Raw genomic sequence first — 24,070 nt, 5'->3', positions numbered from 1 at the left:
AACAAAAACCACCTCCAGGATATAAAGAGGCCAACAGATATGTTGACAGCCCAGCTGGACTGGTCAGGAGGTATGCCCACAAGCCAAACTATGGAGACTGAGATAGTGATACAAGGTCAGAACGAGGGTTGGAAAAATGCCCTTAGCTCTTCAAAGAAAGCTGATTCCCAGTGAGATATTTGGCTTAGCTCTCTAAAACTCGGTGTCCATTTTCATTAGGAAGGAAACTCAAGTTTTTCATTAGTTCAAAAGATTTTATGAGGTGGTCTAATGACAATATGAAAAAAACGAAAGTGCATGTCTTTCAGTTAACAAGAACATAGGCTTAAACGCTGCCCATCAACTCCTCTGAAGATGAGGAAATGGCTGTGTTCCCCCTTGTTTACATATGCAAATCAAGGAGTTCCCATAGTTCCTGGTCCAGGGTGGTTTGTGATCAATTTGTCTTCATTTGTTATTTAAGTAAATGGCAAACTGTTCAATCATCCAGAATATCTTCATCCAGATTGATGTCTGCTGCATCAATATCATCTAATTCCAAATTATCCAAATCGACTTCTAGTTCTAGTAAGCTCTGCATGGAAAGGGAGAGGGCAGATGTTACACAGTTCTGTGTTACATTACCTGTTTACAGTCTAAAGCCAGAACCAAATTTCCTTGACACTGACACAAACACCATCCCACTTGAAGCCTCGTCTCTGAAATATGGTACCAAAGCCATCTAAACCTCAAAAGTCTGCCCTCCTGACTGGGGGTGGAAGATGTCTGACCCACCTTTTCTTCTTTCTGGGAGGTTTGGGAGGCCATGATAACTGGGCTAGAAGCAGGTTTCCCATCAGGTTCCTGAAAATTCAGTAAGAGGTAAACATGAAGCCAAAGGAACTTGCCCAGAGAGTTACATATTCCCCCATGCAAAGGAAGAGGCAGGGAGTGTTATAAATCAACAATGTCAATCATGCTGTCACAACATGCAGTTCTTCACGAACCTGCTGAGCTGTGGCTCTTGAGGGCTGAAAGCCTTTTGCCTCTTCCATGACATTTCTCTCTTCATTTGGCTGTCAGAATAAAACAATGATAAAATGAAATACTATGAAATTAGAAATAATCTAGACACTTGGCCCAAATCCCAGACATTAGCTCTTAATAACATTTTAAAGTTAGACTTGTGGATAAGTTTCCTCCTTGCAGTCACTCTAAATGAAGTCTGGCAGTCTGCCACTCACCGTGACAAGAGGGTACTGCTTGGCTGGCCACAGATCCACATGTGTCTCCTTGACCCACTCTTCAACAACAAAGGCTTCTTTTAATCCAGGGAAAAGGTTTTCATACTCTGTGGGGTCCGCAAGGGATTCTGCTGCTTTCTGGTTGACTTTTGAGAGATTCTCCCGCCACAGCTTCACTACTCTAATGTGAGAGACATGAGAGAACCAAACAGATGAAGCAACTGGGCCCTAGTTTTAGTTGAAACATTTCTCCCTAAACTAAGTCCTTACCTTGAGACCTGGCTGGGTAAGTAAGTGCGGGCCAGGAAGGCAGCTTCTGGGAGTCTTCCTGTTCTGATCAAGAGCTCTAGGCAAGCATCAAGCCTACAGAAGAAAGCAAAGGTATTGTTAAGTAAGAGCACATAGAGCCTAAAGTGTGGACTTGTTACAGAGGCAGAATCCTCCAATGCCCCCACCCCACCCCTTACACATTCACTTCTGTTGCTAGCTTATAATTGTCTTAAAGTTGAACAAAACCAGTGGATTTCAGGGGTGTGAGGGATAAGACAGCATTCATGACAGCTCTCAGCTTATTTAGTCTGAATAACTTTAAGAATATAATGGGACTTTAAGGAGAGTTATGGCAAGCTTGTTATACACCCTGAGTTTTATGACATGCCTAGAAATGTAGCTCAATAATGGAGTTCAGTTCCTTAGCACAAACCTCAAAAACCAATGTTTGATAACTGATTTGAGTCTAGGATTTTTAAGAACTGGTATATAGAGCAAGGCTAATAAATACTTCTTTATTTCCAAAAGGCAGACTAATGTCCACATGACTTGGCTTGCATTAACTCTGCTAGACTTAAAAATTTGTGACATTTTAAAAGTTGAGCCCAAACAGTAAATAGCATTTTTATCCCCCTTCCTTGCACAAAACAGATCAAAAACAGCCCGGTGTAGACAGTCCTCTGCCATTAGTCCTTTTGGAAGAGAACAGCCACCTCTTCCTATCTTTCAGTAAAATGGTCTTGGAGTAAGTAACTGGTGGGCTCTTTGACCCTGAACAGCTCATGCATAAAGATACAGATCAAAAGTCACTACAAGTGCCACCACAGTAGGTAGCACTATTCTCTGGCTGCCCCACTATTCAACAACAGCCATCCCTCAGCTCTTTCCCAGGACTTGTGTTCCATATTTCTCTCAAACACCATCCTCACAGTCAGTGTAGAAGTAACTGCTTACAGCTCTGTAGAGTCTTCTAGACCTTGAGATAATACTTACTTGCCCTGTAAAAAGTAGCTCATGAACGCCACGTTATTTTTGCCATCTCTCTCTGCGCCTTCTGCTAACTTGTTCACCATGTGAGCGTTTCCAGAAGCAGTGGCCAAGAGCAGCAGACCCCCATAGTCCTGGGCATGGTGCAGACACTCCTGGGCTAGACTGAACTGACATTTACTAATGGCGAGTTCGGCAAGCTGTTTCCACTTCTGCTCCGACTGTAAGAGTTTAAGATAAGACATCTTTGGAAATAAACATTTAAACTTCCAATGTCAGATCAGCATTATTCTCTTTCTTTGAACATCACTGTGATGACAATTGAAGATAGACAGACACACACATGTAATTTTTGAGTTACATTTGGTAAATGGGCTCTGTCAGTCAAAGAAAAGCATACATAAAAATGTGTAATGAAATCAAAATCCTATGAACAAAATTAATTCAAATGGTACGTGGATAATTAACTCATTTTTATTTTTAATTACCTAGTGAAACTGAATCTAAAACCATGTAAATGGAATTTAAACATTAGACTGCAATTATTTTAACAAGTAAATCAGTAACACTTTTTCAAGGAAGAATAGAAAATTATGTCCTTAAATATTGAGTAATGAATATGGTCATTTGTAGCTTCCCAGAAATCAAATAAAATGCACATTTAAATGATCTTGATAGCTACACTTTTTTGTACAATCTGAAATTTACTTGTAAATGCTGTACTTAACCCCTAATTACCAGTACATAGTATATACAAAGATCTACAAATTGTCAGAACTCTTCTTTAAAATCAAGTGTCTCTCATAAGTTTGTAATATGGCAAATTGTTGTCATGTCTATACTGTGAGACCCAGACTAGACAGGAAAAAACTTCTCAAACAGATTACAGAACTAACAGTATATTGAATTTAACCCATTTAATTTATACAAAGATTAACATGCATCTTTGAAAAAGATCAAAGAGACAACAGCCTCACCAAAATGAGTCACTAATTTGTATTTGAAGAACATTAGTAACAAAATGAACGTTGTGGATTAGAACATACCTCTGCTTCCACTGCTAACTGGTAAGCAATTTTCAACTCTCCAAGTTGAAGAGCAAGCTCAAAACGATGTTCAGGATCTGTGGATACTGTAAGTGCTTGCTGCTTAAAGCCCTGCACATTTTAAAAACGAAAAATGTGTGACTTAAAAAGAATGTGCACATGGAGTATACACACAACAAATTATTTCTCAAAAGACCTTACTGACAGGAAAACCCCACAGCCCACAGTAGACCAAATGGAATCTAAACTTCAAATAACTTGATATTCATTAGCAGTCAAGAATATACTACCAACAATGACAGCAGCCATTTTTGGCAAATGAAAAGTTTAAATTCCCATTTCTGTGCTTTTATTTCTAAAATGTCTACTTTGCACAATTTTATACTTATATCTTTAAGATCATCCTGTAACAAGGATGCTACAGGAATAAATACTCCCATTTAAAAGATTTCTGGGAGAACTGGGTGTGGGTCAGAACTAAAGAACTGATGTTTTTATGTATTTTCGTAAGTCCTAATCAAATTACAAAATAAAATTTTATTGACTGCATCAGGGGCAGGGGGCACATGCACAGGTAAATTCAGCTGCTGGCAACCTCAGAAGTGGGCCTTAGAGGCCATCTAGTCCAGTATTCATTTTATAGGATTAATGGCAGAAGTGGGAAGAGGAAGCCAGGCAAAGGCAAAACCGTCCAACTTTCTGTCATCTGCCGGTCATTTGGCTTCTAGCTGGGGTCCAGGCACCGAGGAGCTGTCATCAACGTGCTTTACTTTGGCCTCAGATTCAGCCTATCACGTATCCAAAGGAAGAAAGCCAAAGGTCTCCTCATGCCATCAGGACAGGGTTTTACAACAAATGATGTAATTACAAATTTAACTTCTGTAAGACAAAACCACTGATGGGCAAGGTTTTAGCTCTGGGAATGTGGCAGTGTCGGGGAAACAGGGTGGTGTACTTCTCAGCACACCAGAGGAAAATACTTAGTAGAGACTGGTCAGGACAGAAGCCAGACAACTTTCAGAGTTCAATCTGGCTACATCTTCAGGATGGCTTTATGTTGCTGGGTGTGTGCCGCTCCACTTCCCCCCAGATTTTAAAGAGAACTTTTTAAGATTTATTTTTACTTTAGGTGTATGAATATTTGGCCTACATAAGCACACTTATGTGTGCTTAGTGCCTGCAGAAGCCAGAAAAGAGCCCTGGATTCCCCTGGTACTGGAGTTACTGACAGCTGTAAGCTGGTTAAGTACTTGCTGGGAAGCAAACCTAGGTCCTCTGAAAGAGCAGCAAATACTCTTAACCACTGAGCCATCTCTCAAGCCATCTCCATTCTAACCAAATTTTGAAAGGTTGGAAGCTGGTGGAAGAGTAAAAACACTGAAGAAAATTCACTAGGTCAGAAGTGAGGGCGGCAGAACACGACCTGGTTTACACCTCAGAACCCTACGGTAGTTCATAAGGACCAACACTGAAGATAAAACTTCCTAAACGCAGGTGGATAGAACAGACCCGCCACTGTCCCTCTAACCCCTGACATACAGCTCTGTTCTCTGAAGGTCTCCAGTCTAGGGAATACACAACCCCTGGAAAAGGAAGTACTGAGTATTGAGGGAAAACAATGTTAATAATGGAGAGAAACTACATGAAATCCTAAATGTCCAGCCTCTGAGCTGGCTTCTACTCAGTCTACACAATGATGGCAAATCGAGTTTCTCTGTCAACTCTAAGCAGCTCAAGAGGAGGCTGTATTAGAATACTACAGTGTCACTTCCATCAGAGCTGTGTACAGGCTGAAATCCTACCTAGCAGGTTTAAACAAAGCCCCTAGATTGACTAGGTGACTATCTGGACATGATGGCTTCCTATTGCACCCCTTCCTGTGATGTCCACACCCAAGAATCCCTACTCACAAGCTTCACTTCACATGAAATGCCTAAAGCTGAAAAGTGAAGCATCAGTGTATTGCTATATCCTTAGGTATGAAAACAGAGTAAATGCCTCTGGAAGGTAGGAAGGGGACAGGAAGAACATCTCATTTATACCTTGCAGAACCTACTTTATATGCTGTGAATATGTAACTGAAGTAAAAAAAAAAAAAAACAAAACAAAAACACAAACTGTTACATTAGGCAAAAGGTATATTGATAATGATAAACTTTGTTATAGGCACTTTACAACATTTTTTTTTTTTTTTAAAGTTAAAACAAGATTCAGTGTTTTTTGTTTTGTAGCTCTGGCTAGCCTGGAACTCAGAGATGTGCCTACTTCTGCCTCCCTAGTACTGGAATTAAAGGTGTACACCACCATGCCTAGCGAGAAATAAAGATATCAAGAACTTTAAAAAGGGGAGGATATAAGGTGACTGCTAAAATCAGCACCAACACTGACAGGCCCGGAGGGTGCTAAGCTCTCAGTTCAAGTCAAGTGTGCCGCATGCTGCCATAGCAGCACCTTAGCTGGGAAACCTGACTTGAGAGAATCAGTGGTGAGGAATATGAGGCGACATTCTACAATCCATATCAACATTCTGTCAAATGCTAGTTTTAAAAATAGGAAAGAGAAAGAAAGGAAGGCAGGCCAAACCTCTCACCTGTTTTTCCAGAAAGTGTGCAACTCTGGTCCTCTGTTCTTTGGGAATGGTGGGGAGGACCTTATCGGCCATGCTGAAATCCCTCCGCATGACAGCAGTCTGGTATTCCAGAACTGAAACCAGCAGCGAGTAGCTAACAATGTTCAATTCCTTATCCCCCAGATAAAGCCTATTGTCTTTAGGGATATAACCCAGAAGGTACATTGTCCTGAAAGAGAAACAAAAATAAAACTGCAGCCCAATTCTACAGTTACAATAACAACACACACACACACACACACCTCTTGCTCAATATCTTTACATTTGATGGATATGGTTTTGGTTACCATCAGAAAACCTACTAAAACTAAAACTAATGTGGGGAAACCATCCCATGACTGTTCATTTGGTTCACAAAGCACTACATTTGGTTCACAAAGCACTTTGAAATTTAGGCTGCTTAAGACACAAAGCAAAATGATACTCAGTACCTGTCCAAGTGGGCAATGGTGACGATTTCTCCTCCCACATAATAGTTTAGTCTGTTCACAGAACTTGTGTAAATGAAGCAATCACCTACCCACAGCCCAGTTTTCACAATTTCCTGAATTTCTCCAAGAACCTATAGACAAAAACAAACAAAAAAACAAAGACTATTGCTATCTTAGCCAACACCAGACATCTATGAACAACAAGCTGGATATGATGAGAGTGGTAAGCTAACATAAGGAATGCAAAGTAAAACTCATTTCGAGAACATTCTTCCTAGGAATTTTTGTCTTAGTTTAAAAACAGAGTTAGATGAATATTTCTGTTGTGAAGTCTCAGTTGTACATAACTATGATCTGAGAGTATTAGTCTCAACTGGAATGTTAAGCATCTCAGAGTCCTTTAGGACATCTATCCCCACAGCGGATGGTTTGTTTACCATTTCAGAGCTCGTTTGAATCATTCTGGCTCAACAGTCTTAGAACCAAACATCTTCAAGTTTCCTTAGTGAAGGAATCAAAGTAAGCCTGCAGATTTCCTAAAAGCACACATTTATTTCAAACATACTTACTTTCAGCTTCTGTTTGTGTCAAGATTTTAGTTTTTACATGTTATCAGAACTTACACTCTCCCCAAACCTAGTTTACACTAACATGTTAAAATCAGCACAGTCTGTTTTAAGAATATAAAATATTAAAAACAAACCCTACGCTGAGCTGAGACTTACCTCAAAGGCATCTTCAATGCCGTCTTCAGTAACTCCCTCATGGGTTTCCTGTGCAGCCAAGACTTTTTCTGACAGATATTTAAGAATAAAAAATGACTCCTCAGTGGCAATACAGACCAGCTCTCCAGAATCAGACCAGAAAATCTGCAATCCAACGAAGAAAAAAACCACAGATGACTGATCTGCCTTTCTGAGCGGCCACCTCAAACTGTATACACTTTGTTCACTACAGGATCAGTCTTACAGGAAGGGAGTAACTGTGCACTTAGCAGTGTACTTCTCCATACATTTGGGAAGGCGACCGCACAGGGCTGCTGTACTCAGATCAGCAATGGAAGCCAATGGGAGGCCGTGCTGTCATTCAGGAGGGGCGCTCTGCTCCCTATTCTCTAAAAGTGACTCCCACACCTTACCTCTCTCTCTCCATACACATATATACGAAAAAACAATACCACAAGCCAGTACCCTCCGGGGGTCATAACCCCATTTTTTAAAAGACAGACTCAGGACCACAGGGAGGCAAGATGCTCTCTAACAACAATGTCCTAACAGTGAAAGCTGCCAAACCAACTGCCATCTCTAAGGTTGTTACTGGAGAAGGTCTCCTGACCATCATCACATCTAGAAGTCTAGAAGGGCTTTTCCACATGAAGAAGTCCCTAATTTCTTGTCTTCAACAAGCATGTTCACTTTGTTAAGGCCATTTAAAATATGAATGGCACCTGGAATTTGTATAACATTCTATATTCTTACAAATAGCCAATGTTTATTGTCTGATTCCAATGCAGAACTGATATTCTGAGCACTTCTTAGGTAAGTGGCATGGTGTTCAGCACAATGGGACCAGGAGAGCAGTGTGCAAAGGGTCCTTCTTGACATGAGACATTTCAAAGATAAACCTCCCAGAAGCAACCACAGAGGAGACACTCACATGCTTGGGCTGAATTTCAATTCTGCGGATGAGTTCTGTATTGTCCCAGTCGTAGAAGGCTAAGCCATTCACAGACCTGACTCCCAGCAAGAAGCCCCCATAGATACCTTAAAAAGGACACAGATTCTGCTCAAATATTCTGAGCCATTACAAAGATTCTCAAAATGTGTCATAAATAAATAGCACTCACTTTCAGCTCCAAAATCGGGTTTAAATGACTTTTTTTCCTTAAAGTTCTTAAATATCTTTACAACACTGTTGCTTTCTCTTATTGCATACCTGAAGAACAGAGGAGACAGCATATTACACACCAAACCAAATTCCATCAACTGTTAGAAGTATCTTCAAATACTTCTGACTTAATATTAATTATTCAGAAATATAAAATGCATCTCCATTTGAAAATTCACTGACTTGATTTTTTGTCCCAACAGCGAAAACTTTAGTTAGACAAATAATGAATGGGTTTCATGCTATGTGTTATGCAAATTACTAAAGCTTACAAACCATTTTAGAAACTAGAAATGGTACCAATATCCATCAAAAGGTGAATGCTTAAATTGTAATACATCCATTCAATGGACTACTACTCCACACACAAAAGACCTACTTATTAATACAGATAAAAACATGGATGATCTCAAAAGCCAGATCCAAGAATGCATGCCTACAGTGCTCCATTTATACGAAGTGCTAAGAAGTCTGAAGAAGAAATTCTGACTTACACAGTAACAAAAAGCAGATCAGTGTTTGCCTGGGACTGGGGAGTGAGGTGACTGGGATGGGGATAATCTGACTGTGTTGGTGGCTATGAACTGTATACACTAGAAAGAGTTCATGTGGCCTCTCCTGCTTTTAATGAGAGCATTTTATGAATATTCTGAATTCAGATGGAAACCAAGTTCCTGTCCAGGTGACATAGCATAGCACCATCTCTCCAAATACTTTATAAAGGGCAGCCCCTTGGGAAGCCATGTCTGCCAGGGCTTCCTAAGAACTTGATGCAGGCCTATTTTGCCTTAAACCCCAAGCATCAAGTCCTGTCACAGGCTCCATCAGATATAGGTCCTGGATCCCCAGTTGAATGGATTTATTACATTAGCCTGAGTGAGCCAGCTCAGTGGTAATTCAGACAGGGCAAGGGCAGTTTACACTCTCCAAATACCTCAATGAAGCAGCTGGGGTGGAACTGTCTTTTAACATGGAAGAGCATCAACCATATTGGCACCAATACCCTATCTGCAGTCAGGCATCATGCAACTAAAACTTACTCTGAAGAATCATGGGCCCATGCAAACTCCTGGGCAGACCCAAAGCTCTTGTTTCTCAAAGCCATTGCTGTGTAGATGATATACTCCCCATCACCACATACCACAACAAACCTAGAAATGACATAAGTCAGGGACGATGACATATAGATGTCAGGAAACAGTAATCCACATTTATGATAAAATAATTCAGCAACAAATGCCACTTTAGTCAATTATTATAATTTAAAATGTTAGAGCTACACACTTCTTTGAATATGCTGTGCATAATATTCTAAGCAACAAGTCCAAAAGCAATTATCAATATAGGGTTACTGACAAAAATACTGTCGCAATGGCCTTCTCTGATGAATCCCAGAGTCAGGGGCAGAATGGCAAGCACAGCTGAAGATGCAAAGCACTCCAATCATTCAGTAGTGCTTGCTGAGCACCAAGGTGCCTACCACCGTGCTCAAGGCAGTCACACCACAAGAAGGCACTACTTTACAGCAAGTTTACCTGCGCACCGATGCACATCATTTAGATGAACAAAAGATCTTACTCAACTGCTAAATTTATTAAAGTAAACAGGGTCATTAACATTTAAAAACAAAAATAGAACGTTACATACCCAAACATGTTTCCCCAATAGACAAAATACCTCTCTTCAAATTTCATTTAGAAAATAATGTCTTATTGGAGGACAGTCAAAGGTAAAATGAAAAACTTATAGCAAAAAAAGTTTGAAGATATTAAAAAAATAAACATATATGCCTTAGCTTTCATAAGATAATTAAAAATGTAGTCATCAGTGATTAAATCTTGATGCCATACTTTGTCATTTACGATAGTGAAGATGGCTTAAGACATCCACATATACTGTAAAATGACTTTTAAAGCTCTAGGGCACTGGTCCTCAACCTTCCTAACACTTTGCCCCACACAAGCTCTGAGAGGGATGTTAGCGCCACCTTACCTCCCATTAGGATTGTGCTGAATAGTCTGGGGATATATTTCACAACTGCCCATATCCTTTACTGCCAGTGGCAATCTTTCTCCATCTTTAATTTCCGCGTCGCCCATTGCTTTTAGGTTGGCCTGCTGAACTTCTGAATGCTTGGCCCAGATTATCTTTCCATTGGCATCCATGGACATGGCAGGTTCCTCCCGACCGAGCTGGAACAATGACAAACAGACAGCTCTTAGTGACTAAAAGGAACTCAAAACCACAGAACAGACGTTTTTTTCTCTCATGGAGTCTTATTTCCTTTCTTCCACATTAAACTGTCATTGCCTAATCTCTTCTAGTTAACAATAGAAATGCTAATTTCACAAAACTGGTAACTTGGAAGATGGCTGTACAAAAACCCAAGAACAGCTTTGCCTATGTCCACATATTAAAACAGAGTATAATTACCTTAACAATGATGCTCCCTTCATCATAGCCCAGAGCGACATTGTTGGACCCTCTCAGACTGGCCACACACCACACCCTCTCCATTCCATAATTCAGTGTACTCTCAAGCCGGTAGGTGCTAGAATGCCAGATTCTCACTGTTCCTAAAAAGCAATGTGAACATTCCCTTTGGATATGAACATCCAAGATAAACTATTTCTGGTGAGTGAGCTGCATGGAAGTCTTTCTATTTCAATAAAAGTAGTTTATAGCGATTTTATGACATTTAGATCTATAGTCTTGAGCTGACTTTACAAAGCAACATAAATATGAAATAGCAAAAAAATTGCAAGTAGGAAACTAGGAAAAAAACAATTAAATTTAAGTGTAAAATCACAACAGGGTTTCCTGGGTAGAGTGCTTCCCATGTACCACATGTTTGCTGTGTGTGATTTCCTCTTCCCTCTTGCTATAATCCTATGAGTAGACTAGCATGTTCTCATCTCTTAATCTATCTAAACCATACATTTGCAAAGTGGCAGGGCCTAAATTCGAACCTAGGTCTGTCAGGCTCCAAAGCACAGGCTTTTTCAGTTCTCTAGAATATCTGATGTACTTTTATTTAAATAACAGAGTAAAAGACACTAGAATGGTGATGATGATAAAGCCATCTTATTCTTCTCTACTATAAGTCTAGAATCCTAATAAAGATACGGAAGCTGCTAGAAACAGCCCACTGAATGGAGGGTACCACTTGGTTTAAATATGCAGGGAGTCATGTCAAGCACACAAGTGACACTGACTCTAACTTACCATCTTCTGATCCTGTGATGATGATGGGCAGCTCAGGATGGAAGCTTGCACATGACACGTTCTGGGCATGCCCCTCCAGGGTCTGCACACAAGTTTTATTCTGAAATCAAGACACAGAAAGCAGATTCAGTAGTGAAAGCAAATAACACATCCTTCACTTTTCTCAGTGCACTTCCTTTTTGCTTGATAGGAGTTATGGCAAACTCAACAGATCTAATACAGACATTTAAAAAACAGTACTCTTTTATTGAATACAAGACTATTTTCTTCAATTATGTCATAGATAAAAGTAAATGTAATTATTACACTTAAAATCTCAAGAGATGGAGGTTTCGTCTGAATATTATTTTCTTGATAATTACATTACTTTTATCTATGACACAGTCAATTTCTTCATTACACAGACTTCACCTGTGGTCTGAGGAGAGCAAACTGCTTTAGCCTTTAATTTTTTTCTAGATTAAACACAAATCTGAAAAAGTTTCAAAGTAAAATTGTTTTTTGAGGCCTACTTTATTAACTACTTACTTGCAGAAACTTTTTCCCAGATAGTTTTGCTATGTAGTCCATGTTGGCCTGGCAGCAATCCACCTGCCTCAGCCTCCCAAATACTGGAATTATAGATGTGTACCACTATATTCTGCTGTTGGGAAACTATTTATGATGTTAGAAGAAGGTGGGGTGTGCAGCAAGAAAACCTTTGAGACACAAAGCATGGCAATACGTGTGCATAACTAGGTTTATGACTGTTCCATGTGGTGAAATGTGTACCATGGCTACATCACAGCATTCACTGTTGGGCTTGTTTTCATTCAAGTACAGAAGTCTGGGGATGAGGACACTTAGATATGTGTGGTTTAATATAACAATGTAAAAGCCTTTTTAAACAAACAATAAGCATGCTGGCATTTCACTTTTAAAACCTTAAAATGCATTTGTATTTGTTTTTAATAAAGGGGAGAATTCTAGGACCACATTTTAGGTGCAAATACTTAACTTACAATTCTCTAAAGAATTCTTCCATCCAAACCTCCAAGGTGCTGCAGGAAGCAGTAAAGACCACGTCCAGCGTATAGCAAGGGAGGGTATAGGAACTGTACCTGGTAATCCCATATTTTCACGAGCCGGTCATCTGCACCTGAAATGAGGTACGGCTTGTCGCCACCACTGTAGTAATCGATGCAATTCACGCCTTTCTCGTGTCCCTCCAGAGTGAAGTTGGGTGAAGAAGAGCCTAGCTGCCACACCTTCAGGGAACAGCAACATTGCCAGTCAGCACTTTCAGAGGCAATTCCACCCGCTCCTCACACAAGACATCAAATACCACAGCCCAAGACAGAGTGTTCAAGGGTATCCTGCTGTTGTTCTCATGTTAATTTTCAAGGAGCAGAATCACAGCTCTCTGCAGATGCCAATTCCCAGGCTTCTCCACACAAACTATGGCTCAGCTGGTGTCCAGTTAGTTTTTTATCAACCTGACACAAGCTAGTTATCTGGGAAGAGGGGCTTCAATTGAGAAAATGCCTCCATCAGAATGGCCTTTTCTTGGTTAATGATTGATGTTGGAGGACCCAGCACACTAAGGGTGGTGCCATCCCTGGGCAGGTGAGCCTAGATGGCATAAGAAAGCAAGCTGAGCAAGTAATTAAGAGCAAGCCAATAAACGGTGTTCCTCCACAGTTCTGCTTCCATTATGCCTCCAGCTTCCTGCCTTGAGTTCCTGCTCTGACCTCCCTGGATGATGGACTACAAGCTATAATATGTAGTAAGAAGCCCTTTCTTCCCCAAGGTGCTTTTGGTCAGCGTTTTATCACAGCCACAGAAAGCAAACTAAGAAAACTGGTAACCAGGTGGAGTGTAAGAATCAGTGTATTCACATACTGAGAACCTCTAAGGTAAGTAAGGATTTGATGGCGATTTAGTGGATTAGTAGCATGTACTAAAATGAAAGACAACTTGTCAGGCAGAGAGGCACAGGTCTGTGTTCCCAGCATCTGGGAAGTTGAGAAAATTGAGAATGTGAGGCCAGTGTGGGCCACACAGTAAATTCTGGGCCACCTTAGCATACACTGGAGACCCTGACTCAAAAATAAATAGATAAACCTAATTTAGTCAAGAAGTTAGAACCGATCTCAGTTTTCCACCTATGTCAAAAGCAAGGGCAATTCAACAAAAGGTAACAAGGTCAGGTAAAAACCTGAAGATCTTCACACACATAATAGCTTAAGATGAGTTAAAGTAATAAAAAACATTATACATATGTAAGCAAATGTATAAACAAAAATAATGTGGTTTGAATTTTATTTTAAGTCAACGGACAGAGATAGTATGAAAAGAAACCTAACCACATTCACTGCTACATGTACTCAGCGTCCAGTACAGCCAAGGCACTGTACTGCTCTCTCAGAATGTCTTCTTGGGGTTGTGCAAGGGGAGACACAGCTCCTGCCCCAAACATCCAGTTTGTCATGGGGATAAAGGATTCCAAATTACATGAATTATGACTCAATGTAAGACTGTTAATAGAAGGAAAAGCTAAGAAGGAAAGTGCACACACTCTAGAGCCATCAGGTGCTTGACTTGAGTTTCTCAGAATGACTATCTGTGCTAACCCTTAGAGAGCCACCAAGATGTCCAGAGAAAAATAATCTAAATGGGAGAATGAAAAGACCTGCAGTCAGAGGAAGAGCTGATGAAGGCAATGTTCTGTGAACACTCATGGCATTTCTAGAGGACACTGATTAGGTCTGTAACATCACCCCAGGCTAGCCTCGACAATCCTGTATCACTCTTAGGTATCTGCAGTTTACTCTGAGAGTGAACGGACAAGACAGACTCTACAGGAAAGGCAGCCCGTAGAAAGGGGAAAACAGACAGAATTTAAATGTGAAACAGACAAATGATGAGAAGGAGCAACAATGACTAAGGACACAAAACACAGTGACCTAGAAAATCATGGCACTGCTTCTTATTTTAAGATCCTAGAGTGTGAACTAATATACACCATGTTGCTTCCACATGGCAAATGTTCCTTCTGTAAGAGCACAGGAGTAGTTTTCTGGCCAGGCACAGTAAAGCACAGACAGAGTGGACACCTACCTTGATGGTCCTGTCCAGAGATGCACTGGCAAACTGATTGTTATCTTTGGGGTTTATCACAATCTGCATAACGTAATGCGTGTGTCCTTCAAACACTTGTGAACAAGACCACTTTTTATCCCAGTCCCAGAGCTTAATAAGCATGTCATCTACACCAAAAGAAAGTCAAGTCAGTTGCAATTTGTTTTTCATTTCTGTAGTAAGACAGTCTTGGTGTCTTTTAAAGCAACAAATGTAGCGGAGTTTACACATCCCATTATCTAAGCCATAGAACCAATACTGGAAAAGACCTCCAAATCCCCATTTACCAACTCAGAGTAAACCTAACTACAGAACAGTGGGGACAAAATGTATATAATCAACTATTACAACAGATAAAAACCACGAGGAAAGAAAAATCTTTTAATTTAGTTTAAAAAGAACTGTGATCACCATCTAAGTCTGACTGAACAGCACTGACTGTTGAAAGAGGTGGCATTTGCCTGATGAGATAGACTGCTTTTACAAAAGTTCTCACTTGTCAATTTAAAACATTTCAAAGACTACTACCAACTCAGGGCTACGCAGGGTAGTTGTCCTCCCACAGGTCCACTGCTTTCCACTAATTCTGGGGAGCTGGCTAATCTGAATATGCAGATAAGCCAACAGTGTTGATGGCAATCTGCCAACAGCTTGCTCATCGGCATACTAACGAGCTTTCTGCTCCCCAGATAGCGAAGCATCTAGACCTTGGCATTTTCCCTGACAGGAATTGGGGCAATTGCAATATAATCCTAAATACAGTTATTTCATTAAAATACACAGGTGGGCCGCTTCAACAGCACAGTAATGGATTCTAATAGTTTAAAAGACACTTGGAGTAAGAGCTCCACTTGAAACAGCGGTTAAAGTCTAACATATCTCACAGAAAGAAAATCATTACTCAGAGAGCACATGACTGAAACAGGTTGTGTCTTACCACTGCTTGTGAGAATGAATGGCTGGGTGGGATGAACAGCAATACAGCGAATGTAATCTGAGTGGGCTTCAAACATATGCACTCTCTCCAGGGTGTTATAATTGAACACTCTAATCTGCATATCATCCTAGGAATGGAGGTTTTAAAACGTCACTATTATGAGGTAAACTGCATAAAAAATGAAACAGTATTACAGGCTCAAGGCACAATATCCATCCTTCACACACTACTTTTAATTAACTAAACAAATCAGGCATTACAGTTCTGCAGCTGGTATTCATAACGTCTGACCAATCAGAGGGTAGGGTCTGATACTCAGGATTACTTACTGCGCCTGTCACTACCCAGTTCTTCCTTGCGACAAACTTTGCAGCTCGAACAGGAAGGTCACATACTTCAAATGTCTTCACCAGTGTCTTGAAATTTTAACAAGAATAAACATGTTGAGTTATGAGGAAATAACTGAAGTCTTATTCTGCTGTACTTAAAACATCAGACTAGAAAGCATTTCTAGTTTAAAATGTTGTTAAGCAAATGTATGACAGCCCAACATTAAAATGGGGAGAAAAAGAAAAGGACTAATCACCCTTTCCTTAGCAGATTTGAAAATCAAAAATTTAAGAGAAAGCAGATGGTCACAGAATGGCATTCTAAACCTTCTGTGCTCTGGCCCTCCTCTCCTGTCCAGTGCTCCCTTTGGCTCCTCTGGAAAAACCTACCTAGGGAGACTTTTATTCCCTTCTTGTCCCACTGCTCAGGGAATCCATGCTCACCTTCCACCTTCCCCACTGTTCTCTCCGAGGGCAGGAGTCATCACCACTGTACACCCCACCGACAACTGCGGAATTCAGCCGCTGTACAGTCCACTCCACTATCCGTTCAGTGAATTATCTCTTAGCTTAAGTTTCCTTTAAAAAACTGAGTCATCAGGGGACAGGAGAGATCGCTCAGGGGTTAAGAGCACTGGCTGCTCTTCTAGAGGACGGGTTCAGTTCCCAGCAATTACATGGCAGTTCACAACTGTCTGTAATTCCAGTTCCAGGGGCCCTGACACTCTTACCGACATATGTGCAGGCAAAGCACCAATGCACATAAAATAAATATGTCTTAAAAACAATTGAGCCATAGATGGGGTGCAGTGGTGCAGTGGCGCACACCTTTAATCCCAGCATCTAGGAGGCAGAGGCAGGCGGATCTCTGTGAGTTTGTTTTGAGGCATTACAGCCAGGGCTATGTAGTTATACTGTCTCAAAAATAAAATAAAAAATTTTTGAGCCCATAAAAATGACTCAAACAAGATCTAACTGTTTTTTCACATCTTAGCAGCACATTACTAGAAAAAAATGGCTGTGGGTTTTTTATAGTTGCTGTTCGTTTGTTTCAGTAAGCATGAAAACTAAGGGTTTAGATGTCCTTTGGGTGCTCAGAGTGGATCATCTACATGAGTGGAAATTCAGGAGACCTCCTAGAAAAATCAGAGATGAACAGATTTCTTTGCTTTCCCATTTTAAATGCCTGCTCTTTTAAATTCTGAAAATTAAGCCCTCATTTTTTTTTGTTTCTAAGTTTTTTGAGACAAAATTTCTCTGAATAGTTCTGGCTGTCCTGGAACTTGGTCTGTAGACCAGGCTGACCTTGAACTCACAAAGATCCGCCTGCCTCTGCCTCCCAAATGTTATGATTATAGGTGTGTGCTGCCACCACCCAGCAAAGCTATCATTTTTAATGCCTCTTTTTGTACCAAGAAAGCAATACTGAAATGTTTCTGGAACATAACACATCTTACTGGCTCATTAACCAAGATACACTGAAAATCCCAGAGTCTAGTTCACAGGAAGTGTTAAGGCTACCCTGGTTTCCCAGGACAGAACTCAAAGATTCTTAAGACAAAGCCTGAATGAGTGCCACACATATACACAGAGCCACTGGGTAACTATGATGTCAACAGAACAGGCTGAACGTGCAGTCTGCAAGATGGCAGAAAAATGTACAAAATCTTTAGAATCATTAACCAATCCAAGGATGTGTGGAGAAGTGAGAGGCCAGCTGCAGAACCATCATGACCGAGTACCACATGAGGTGCTGCGGTGGCACAAATGGCAAGAAAAGCCAACTCACACTCCGGGAGCTAAACAATCTGAAGAGCAGACAAGGTTGCATTCTCAAGCCATGGAAGTGCTACATGTAAGTTAAGAAAGCAACAGCTCACACGGAGATGGTTCTTTGTGAGTCATTTGATTCCATGTGCTTACGGTTCTGTCATGCAAAGGTCACAACAACTATCATCCATTCAGAGTAATAAATCAAGGCTCAGTGTGGTTAAGAGCTGTGTGTAAAATAGCAGGAGGTGGGCATCAAATAACAAAACACCGCTGTTGTTTTAAAACACTGTACCTACCACCTCAAAAAGGACACGACACTTCCTTATTTAAAATGTAAGAACATCTGGATTCTAAAAATGCTGCTGCCACTCTCAATACACGGGAATGGCAACTACCACCTTGCCACTGGTGACAGAGGCAGAACAAGCAGAACAAAAGCTGGTGTAGCACTGCCTATACCAACGCTGCTGTATTTAAATACTACACACAATGGAAGAGTTCCTTCCACAAGCCACACCCACACAAACCCAGCTCCTGATCACACCTGAGAAGCAACACACATACAGAAGACTGTGGTGCTTCTTTCATTACTAGTGGCATTTTATTGCTAATAAAGGTCTTTCAAAAATTTTACCTGAGTTTCATGATTCCAAACACACACACTGCCATTGTAAAGACTGGCCAACATCCATGGCTCTGTAGGATGCAAATCCACACTCTTAACTCGATCAGATCTAGCAGTTAGCTTTCTCTTGATGTCAAGTCGAAGAGGCTAAGGGGAAAAGAAAATTCAATAATTAGATGGTTAAGCCAAATAAAATATTCTTGAAACAGTGTATCAAGAGGCTTATGAAACAATTTTGTTTTCACCTTCCTAAATTGTGAACAGAGTTAAGTCTAACACACCCATGTTAATCACACTTATAAAAATGGGATATTTTTTAAGTTTGTATTTATAGCAGTGATTTTCAAATTTTACTTATCCAGACTTTACATACTTAAAATTTATGAGGACTTCAAGTGATAATGTTTTATATTTTTGTAAAAATTTTCAATTTGACTTTCTAGAAAACTGTTTTTCATATCTGCTTTTGTCTCTAGTATGTTGTGGTATACCATTTTGGTTGATATGTAACAAAAATAGCCACCATCTGGCCTCAAACATATATAGTTAGGAAGCAGAACATGTAAGCCATTTTTGGAGAATGGGATGTTCTGCTTTAATGCTGCCTGAGAAGCAGGGGTTCTTAAAGAACACTTGTATTGTGGGATCTGAAGCCACAGGAGTAACTGTTTACACTCAGTTAAATTAAAATCCACTGGTTTATATTACACTTTGAATAGATCTCAACTACTGCCAGACTTTTCATATTAATACACAGGTTATTTGGGAAATGATGGTTCATTGAGTCATACAGATCCATAAATACGGCACATTTCATTACACTGAATCAAAAGTCACATTTATTAATACCACTATCTACTTCGACTGATAGGCCTTTGAATATGAGAAATACACGAAGTTCAGTCTCTAAAACTCTATCATCAGTAACAAACATGGTCAGGGACCAGCTACCTTCTTTCAGTTATCAGGCTATGTCTACTAAAATATGGCTAAATAAGCAACACCATTCTAAGTAAAGCTTGCAGCCTGAACTTTTATCTGTATTAAAGTCCCTTTTGCACCAGACACATATAACTTTAGAAGTATTTTACACACCCTCATTTTGTCATACAAATACAGAAGATTTAGAAGAGGCCTACTCAAGTGTTGAGGTTGACAGCATTAATAATATTTACTGTTTCATCAAGGGCATTCTGACATAAAATCTGGCTTTTAAAGGAACTGTTTGACAATCAAGAATATATTATCACGTTGGGTGTGGTGATGCACTCCTGTACTCTCAGCACTCTAGGCCCTGGGAAAGAGGACTGTGAGTTCAAGGTCAGTCTGGGCTAGAAGTTAAACTCTTGTCTCAAAAAGGGTGTATCATCAGCATGTTGTGGTATTACTGCACCAGCATGGTTACCTTTCTTTCCTTAGTGCAAATATAAACCTAGTGGAAAGGCCAATAGCATCTTACTACCAGGGACACTTCTGATCTGTGACTTCCTAAAACTGTGAGAGCCATCTAAGGAACTACAGGATACTTCTAGAACACCTAGTTTATAGACAGGTAAATCAATTTAAACTAAACTAAATTTAAACATCATCAACTAAATCACAATTTCATGTCCATGCTATTAGTGTTGTGTTAGAAAATATTGTGAAAATGTGTCATCGTGAAGCTATAGTAATCCTAAACCACATTAAATGAGTTCTTTGGAAATGATCAGAGGTGGGGGTGGGGGAGATATTTAAACTGTAGACAAATAGTAATGTCTGATCAATAGAGGTTTACTCATGTTTATGAAGGCCTTTTGAATTTACAGAAACATACTCAAAAATTAGAAGCATTTTAAACAAAACCAAGCCATAAAATAGCAATAGGTTAAAACTGCCCTTTCCAGTCAGCCTCCTTATCCGGACCCCGGGACAGAAAATGATTTGATGACAGTTTTCTGTTTCTCCCAGGAATGCCATCACATAGAAAAGTAATCCATTAGACAATGATGCCCCAGAGCAGCAGGTTCCACTCTCTTCTATAGGCTAATTTAAAATTCATTTCCCTTTCAACAAGCCTAAAGCACAACCTGAAAGCCTTCTTGGCAGGATGAGTTACTATGCTTAATTCTTTGTGCTGTTCCATAACAATCATGAATGGGACAGAAATTTAGGGTTACTTTTCAACACATGAGGATCCCACAGAGTAGTACGCAAACAAACACCTAAGAAGGCCTGTATTCACCTCTTTTTGGATCACTGTCAAATGTAAGTCACTGTCGACTCTTCTTTAACGTATGCCAGACTCATGGTCTAACTCTTCAGTTCCCTTGAGAACACTTCCACTGCCATGTGTTCCTATCCATCTCAAACGTCCTCAAGCCACCATCTTTAAACCACATGCTAATTCCAGAAGGCAGAATCTTTTCAGTGTCTTCTGAAGTTCTGCCTCAGTCACTACTGTCACAAGTTTTAACTTCTTCCTCTCATCTTAGAGTCAGCAAACAGAAAGTATATTTACGCCAGGAGCCATAGTGGGATCTTTCACATAAGCCACCACATCCAAGAATATACTTAGAAATACACACACTAATAATGCTTTAAAATTGATCAAAGTGGTCAATCGGTATAGCTGCACTTACTCCCAAGTGCAGACACTACTTTAAAAATATCCGTTACTGCAGGCAAGAGCTCCTGTAGTCATACTTATCATCCCAGTCACCTTTTTAAAAGATACTGTAGCAAGTCCTAGATGGTTAACATACTCACAATGCATCCTCAACTCCAGACTTAGTTTAAATGCCACTGCCATGCCACCAATACGACCTTTTTGATTAGCCTAGCCAGGATTCTTCCCCAGTCACGGTACATCTGTGCACACAGCTCTTCTTGCTTATTGAGTGCATATTTCTTAAGGTCAGGATCATTACTTATAGAGGCCCTTCTCTTCACACTTTATTCAGGAATTGGGGTTGGAACAGGTAGCATAACTGAGGTCTAGAGTCTTGCTACGTTCAAACCTCAGCTGCACCACTCAATTAGACATGCAGTAATAAGTTTACTTAACCTTCCAGGTTTGACTTGCATAAACAGGGATAATAATAATATCTACCTCTTGGTGTTTTGAGATGTAAATTCAGAGTTCGGTTAGAGCAGTGCAGGGCTTATAGTAACCATCTCATAAACATTACTCATAATTATCTACAGGCTGCTGTGACAATCAGCTGGCAAATGTTTAGCACAATACAGGACAGTAAATACTCCTATGGTAAGTCCGCAAATGTATAAATTCATGTTTTGTGCTTTCTATGAGACTTAAAATACAGTCATCCTTTGGTGTCTGTAGATGGTTCCAGTACCCTCCACCAAACCAAAACCCACAGTTGCTCAATTCAAGTTATATAAAATGGTGTGATATTTGCTTATAATACACCCATTACTCCCTGCCATCTCTAGATTAGTTAGAACACCAATACAAGATCAAAGAGTTGTTATACTATATTAGTTAAGGAAAAATCACAAGAAAAAATGTCAATACATGTTCACACAGTATTTTTCCCCAAATGTTCCTTCCACCCAAAGCTGGTTCAATCTATGGGTGTGGAATTCACATACATCAAGGAATGAAAGCAATATATCACTATTAAAAAATGTCTCAAAATGAAATTAGGCAGATCCAAGGGCCTTTTCCAAAAATGTCATTTTCTATGAGCACAGAAGGCCCCACCAACACCAGCTGTTTAATATAAAGTGGCATGATTACCACACAGGTCTGTTGAGGTGGCTCTCAACTTTAGAGACCCGATAAAGTGTACAAATGAGGATGGTATGGGAGGAGCTGGAAACACTAAATTTTATGCCAAACTCTTTCTCCAAGAGATTTTCTGGGAGTGGCCATGCCCTTCACCAGCCAATTCTTGTTCTAATTTCAACTTTTCCATAATCTGCTTTGTGCAAACTTAAGTCTTAAGTGTTTTGTAAACGGTCAGGTAAGAAGAGACTTGGAATTATTTCCCCTACAGTCTTCAACCACCAAAATATTTGATCATGTGATCCATAACAAATAAAATGGGCAAGAAAATGTTTAAGAATACAAATACTGATCTTCTTACTTTTTTTCCAGAAAAAGATATCCTCACACTTTTTTTTCATTGTAACAATCCTGTGCAAAGGCACTTTGGGTCACGTTTGAGCGTGACAGTGATGATAAAAAGAAAAGTGCAGAAAATCACATCAGCTAGTTTCATAAACAATTCCCCAGTCTGTCTTTGCCCCTAGAAAAACGACCAACTGGGCTGCCAAAGCATTTGAAATGCCACCTTTGACTCCATACACATTTGACTTTTTTTCCCCTCTGTTTAAGTTTGCAATTTGGGGTCTGCACACTACCAAACACCGCGCGCAACCTGGACGCTGGATTAGCAGACCCCAGCTTAATGAGAGAATGACGTGATTTTTGTCAAAGTTGCCTTTGGTGTCCGTTTTCTGCCTCTGGCATTCACTTGCGCTACTGGACCCTGTGCAGACGGCGGGTGCACCGACAGGCTCCTTGACGGCCAGCAGAGTCAGCAGCCGCTCACTCACAGGCACCCAAACCACCCCAGCCTCCAGGCACGGCCTTCTGCCTAGCGGGGCTCCAGCAGGACAGGAGGACCCCTCCAGGCCGCAGCAGGAGCGCAGACCGCGTCTCACCACGGTCCCCAGCCCGGGAGCCCCGGGAACCCGCCGCAGCCGGTGAGCTTCGCTCTCGGTCCCGCGGGACCCGACCTACCATGGCTCCGACTGTTCGAGCCCGAGCCTCTCTCACAGGCTCCCGGCGACACTAGTCCTGAGGAACCCACCGACCCGCGGACCGGCCGACCCACTGACGTGGAACTTCCGGGAACCGGTTCTCGCGATACTCGCAGCCAGGCTGTGCGCCTGCGCAAATCCCCCGTAAGGCGGTCGGTGCCAGGCCCCGCCCCGGTTTCCTAGGTAACGCGGCCTTCCGCACCTCCCGCAGCTGAGCTGGCTGAAGTGTGTGGCGCTGAGGCCCCGGCTGGGCGGTGGCTCTCAGCGGCTGTGGCTGCTCACCTTCGGTCAGGTTCAGAAAGCCAGGAAGACGGAGCGCTGTGCTGAATTACTGCGAATGCCGGCGGCAGCGGAGGAGCCCGGAAGCCCTGTCCGACCAGCTTGGGCCCCTGGCAGAGAAAACAGGGCTCTAAACAGTGTTCTCAGATGGGCTCCGGAAGGAGACCCAGAGCTGTCAACGACCCAAGGCCCAAGGGTGACAACCACTGAGGCCGAGAAGATGTGGCCCGGACTCCGGCTTCTGAAGTCCGAGGCGCCCTGGGACCTTGGTTCTGGAACCCCTGGAGTCAGCTGCATCCGCCCTGCGTTTGTTTGGCTATTTACCTTCAGCTGACTGTAGCTTAGATGCTTTCCTTCCGATCTTCACAACAGACTCGACTTGTCTCCATTTTATGAGTAGGAAACTGGGCAAGATGGCCTAGTAAGTAGTGTTGTTAGGATCTGGGCCCAAAGGAATATGCCCTGAGAGCTCTGTGCTCTATCTACTACGCCAAAGTAGCTCTATATTAATATAGCTGAATTTTAGAAGGTACCATGCC

At 41.1% G+C, this 24,070-nt stretch overlaps 1 protein-coding gene across 2 annotated transcripts; it reads right to left on the bottom strand.

Moving 5' to 3' along the window:
• Positions 1 to 233: 233 nt before the first annotated feature.
• Positions 234 to 23,366, bottom strand: Copb2 (COPI coat complex subunit beta 2). Of its 2 annotated transcripts, XM_052717728.1 has the most exons (22): positions 23,233 to 23,366; positions 18,492 to 18,629; positions 16,085 to 16,171; positions 15,756 to 15,882; positions 14,798 to 14,946; positions 12,799 to 12,945; positions 11,699 to 11,798; positions 10,907 to 11,049; positions 10,466 to 10,665; positions 9,514 to 9,624; positions 8,433 to 8,521; positions 8,243 to 8,349; positions 7,312 to 7,455; positions 6,587 to 6,717; positions 6,117 to 6,324; positions 3,527 to 3,637; positions 2,487 to 2,701; positions 1,494 to 1,586; positions 1,224 to 1,404; positions 987 to 1,055; positions 775 to 843; positions 234 to 574 (listed from the first exon to the last, which is right to left on the bottom strand). In XM_052717728.1, the coding sequence occupies exons 1-22, from the start codon at positions 23,233 to 23,235 to the stop codon at positions 479 to 481; spliced, it is 2,718 nt and encodes a 905-aa protein (XP_052573688.1). In that variant the 5' UTR covers positions 23,236 to 23,366; the 3' UTR covers positions 234 to 478. The 2 variants fall into 2 exon arrangements, with proteins under 2 accessions (XP_052573688.1, XP_052573695.1); XM_052717735.1 differs by lacking the exon at positions 775 to 843.
• Between the last annotated feature and the right edge of the window lie 704 nt (positions 23,367 to 24,070).

Source organism: Peromyscus californicus, unplaced genomic scaffold, assembly GCF_007827085.1.
Source record: "Peromyscus californicus insignis strain IS unplaced genomic scaffold, ASM782708v3 Scaffold_11__1_contigs__length_118956290, whole genome shotgun sequence".
NCBI lineage: Eukaryota > Metazoa > Chordata > Mammalia > Rodentia > Cricetidae > Peromyscus > Peromyscus californicus.
The sequence above is the reverse complement of the archived record's forward strand: the minus strand, read 5'-3'. Positions and strand labels throughout refer to the sequence as shown.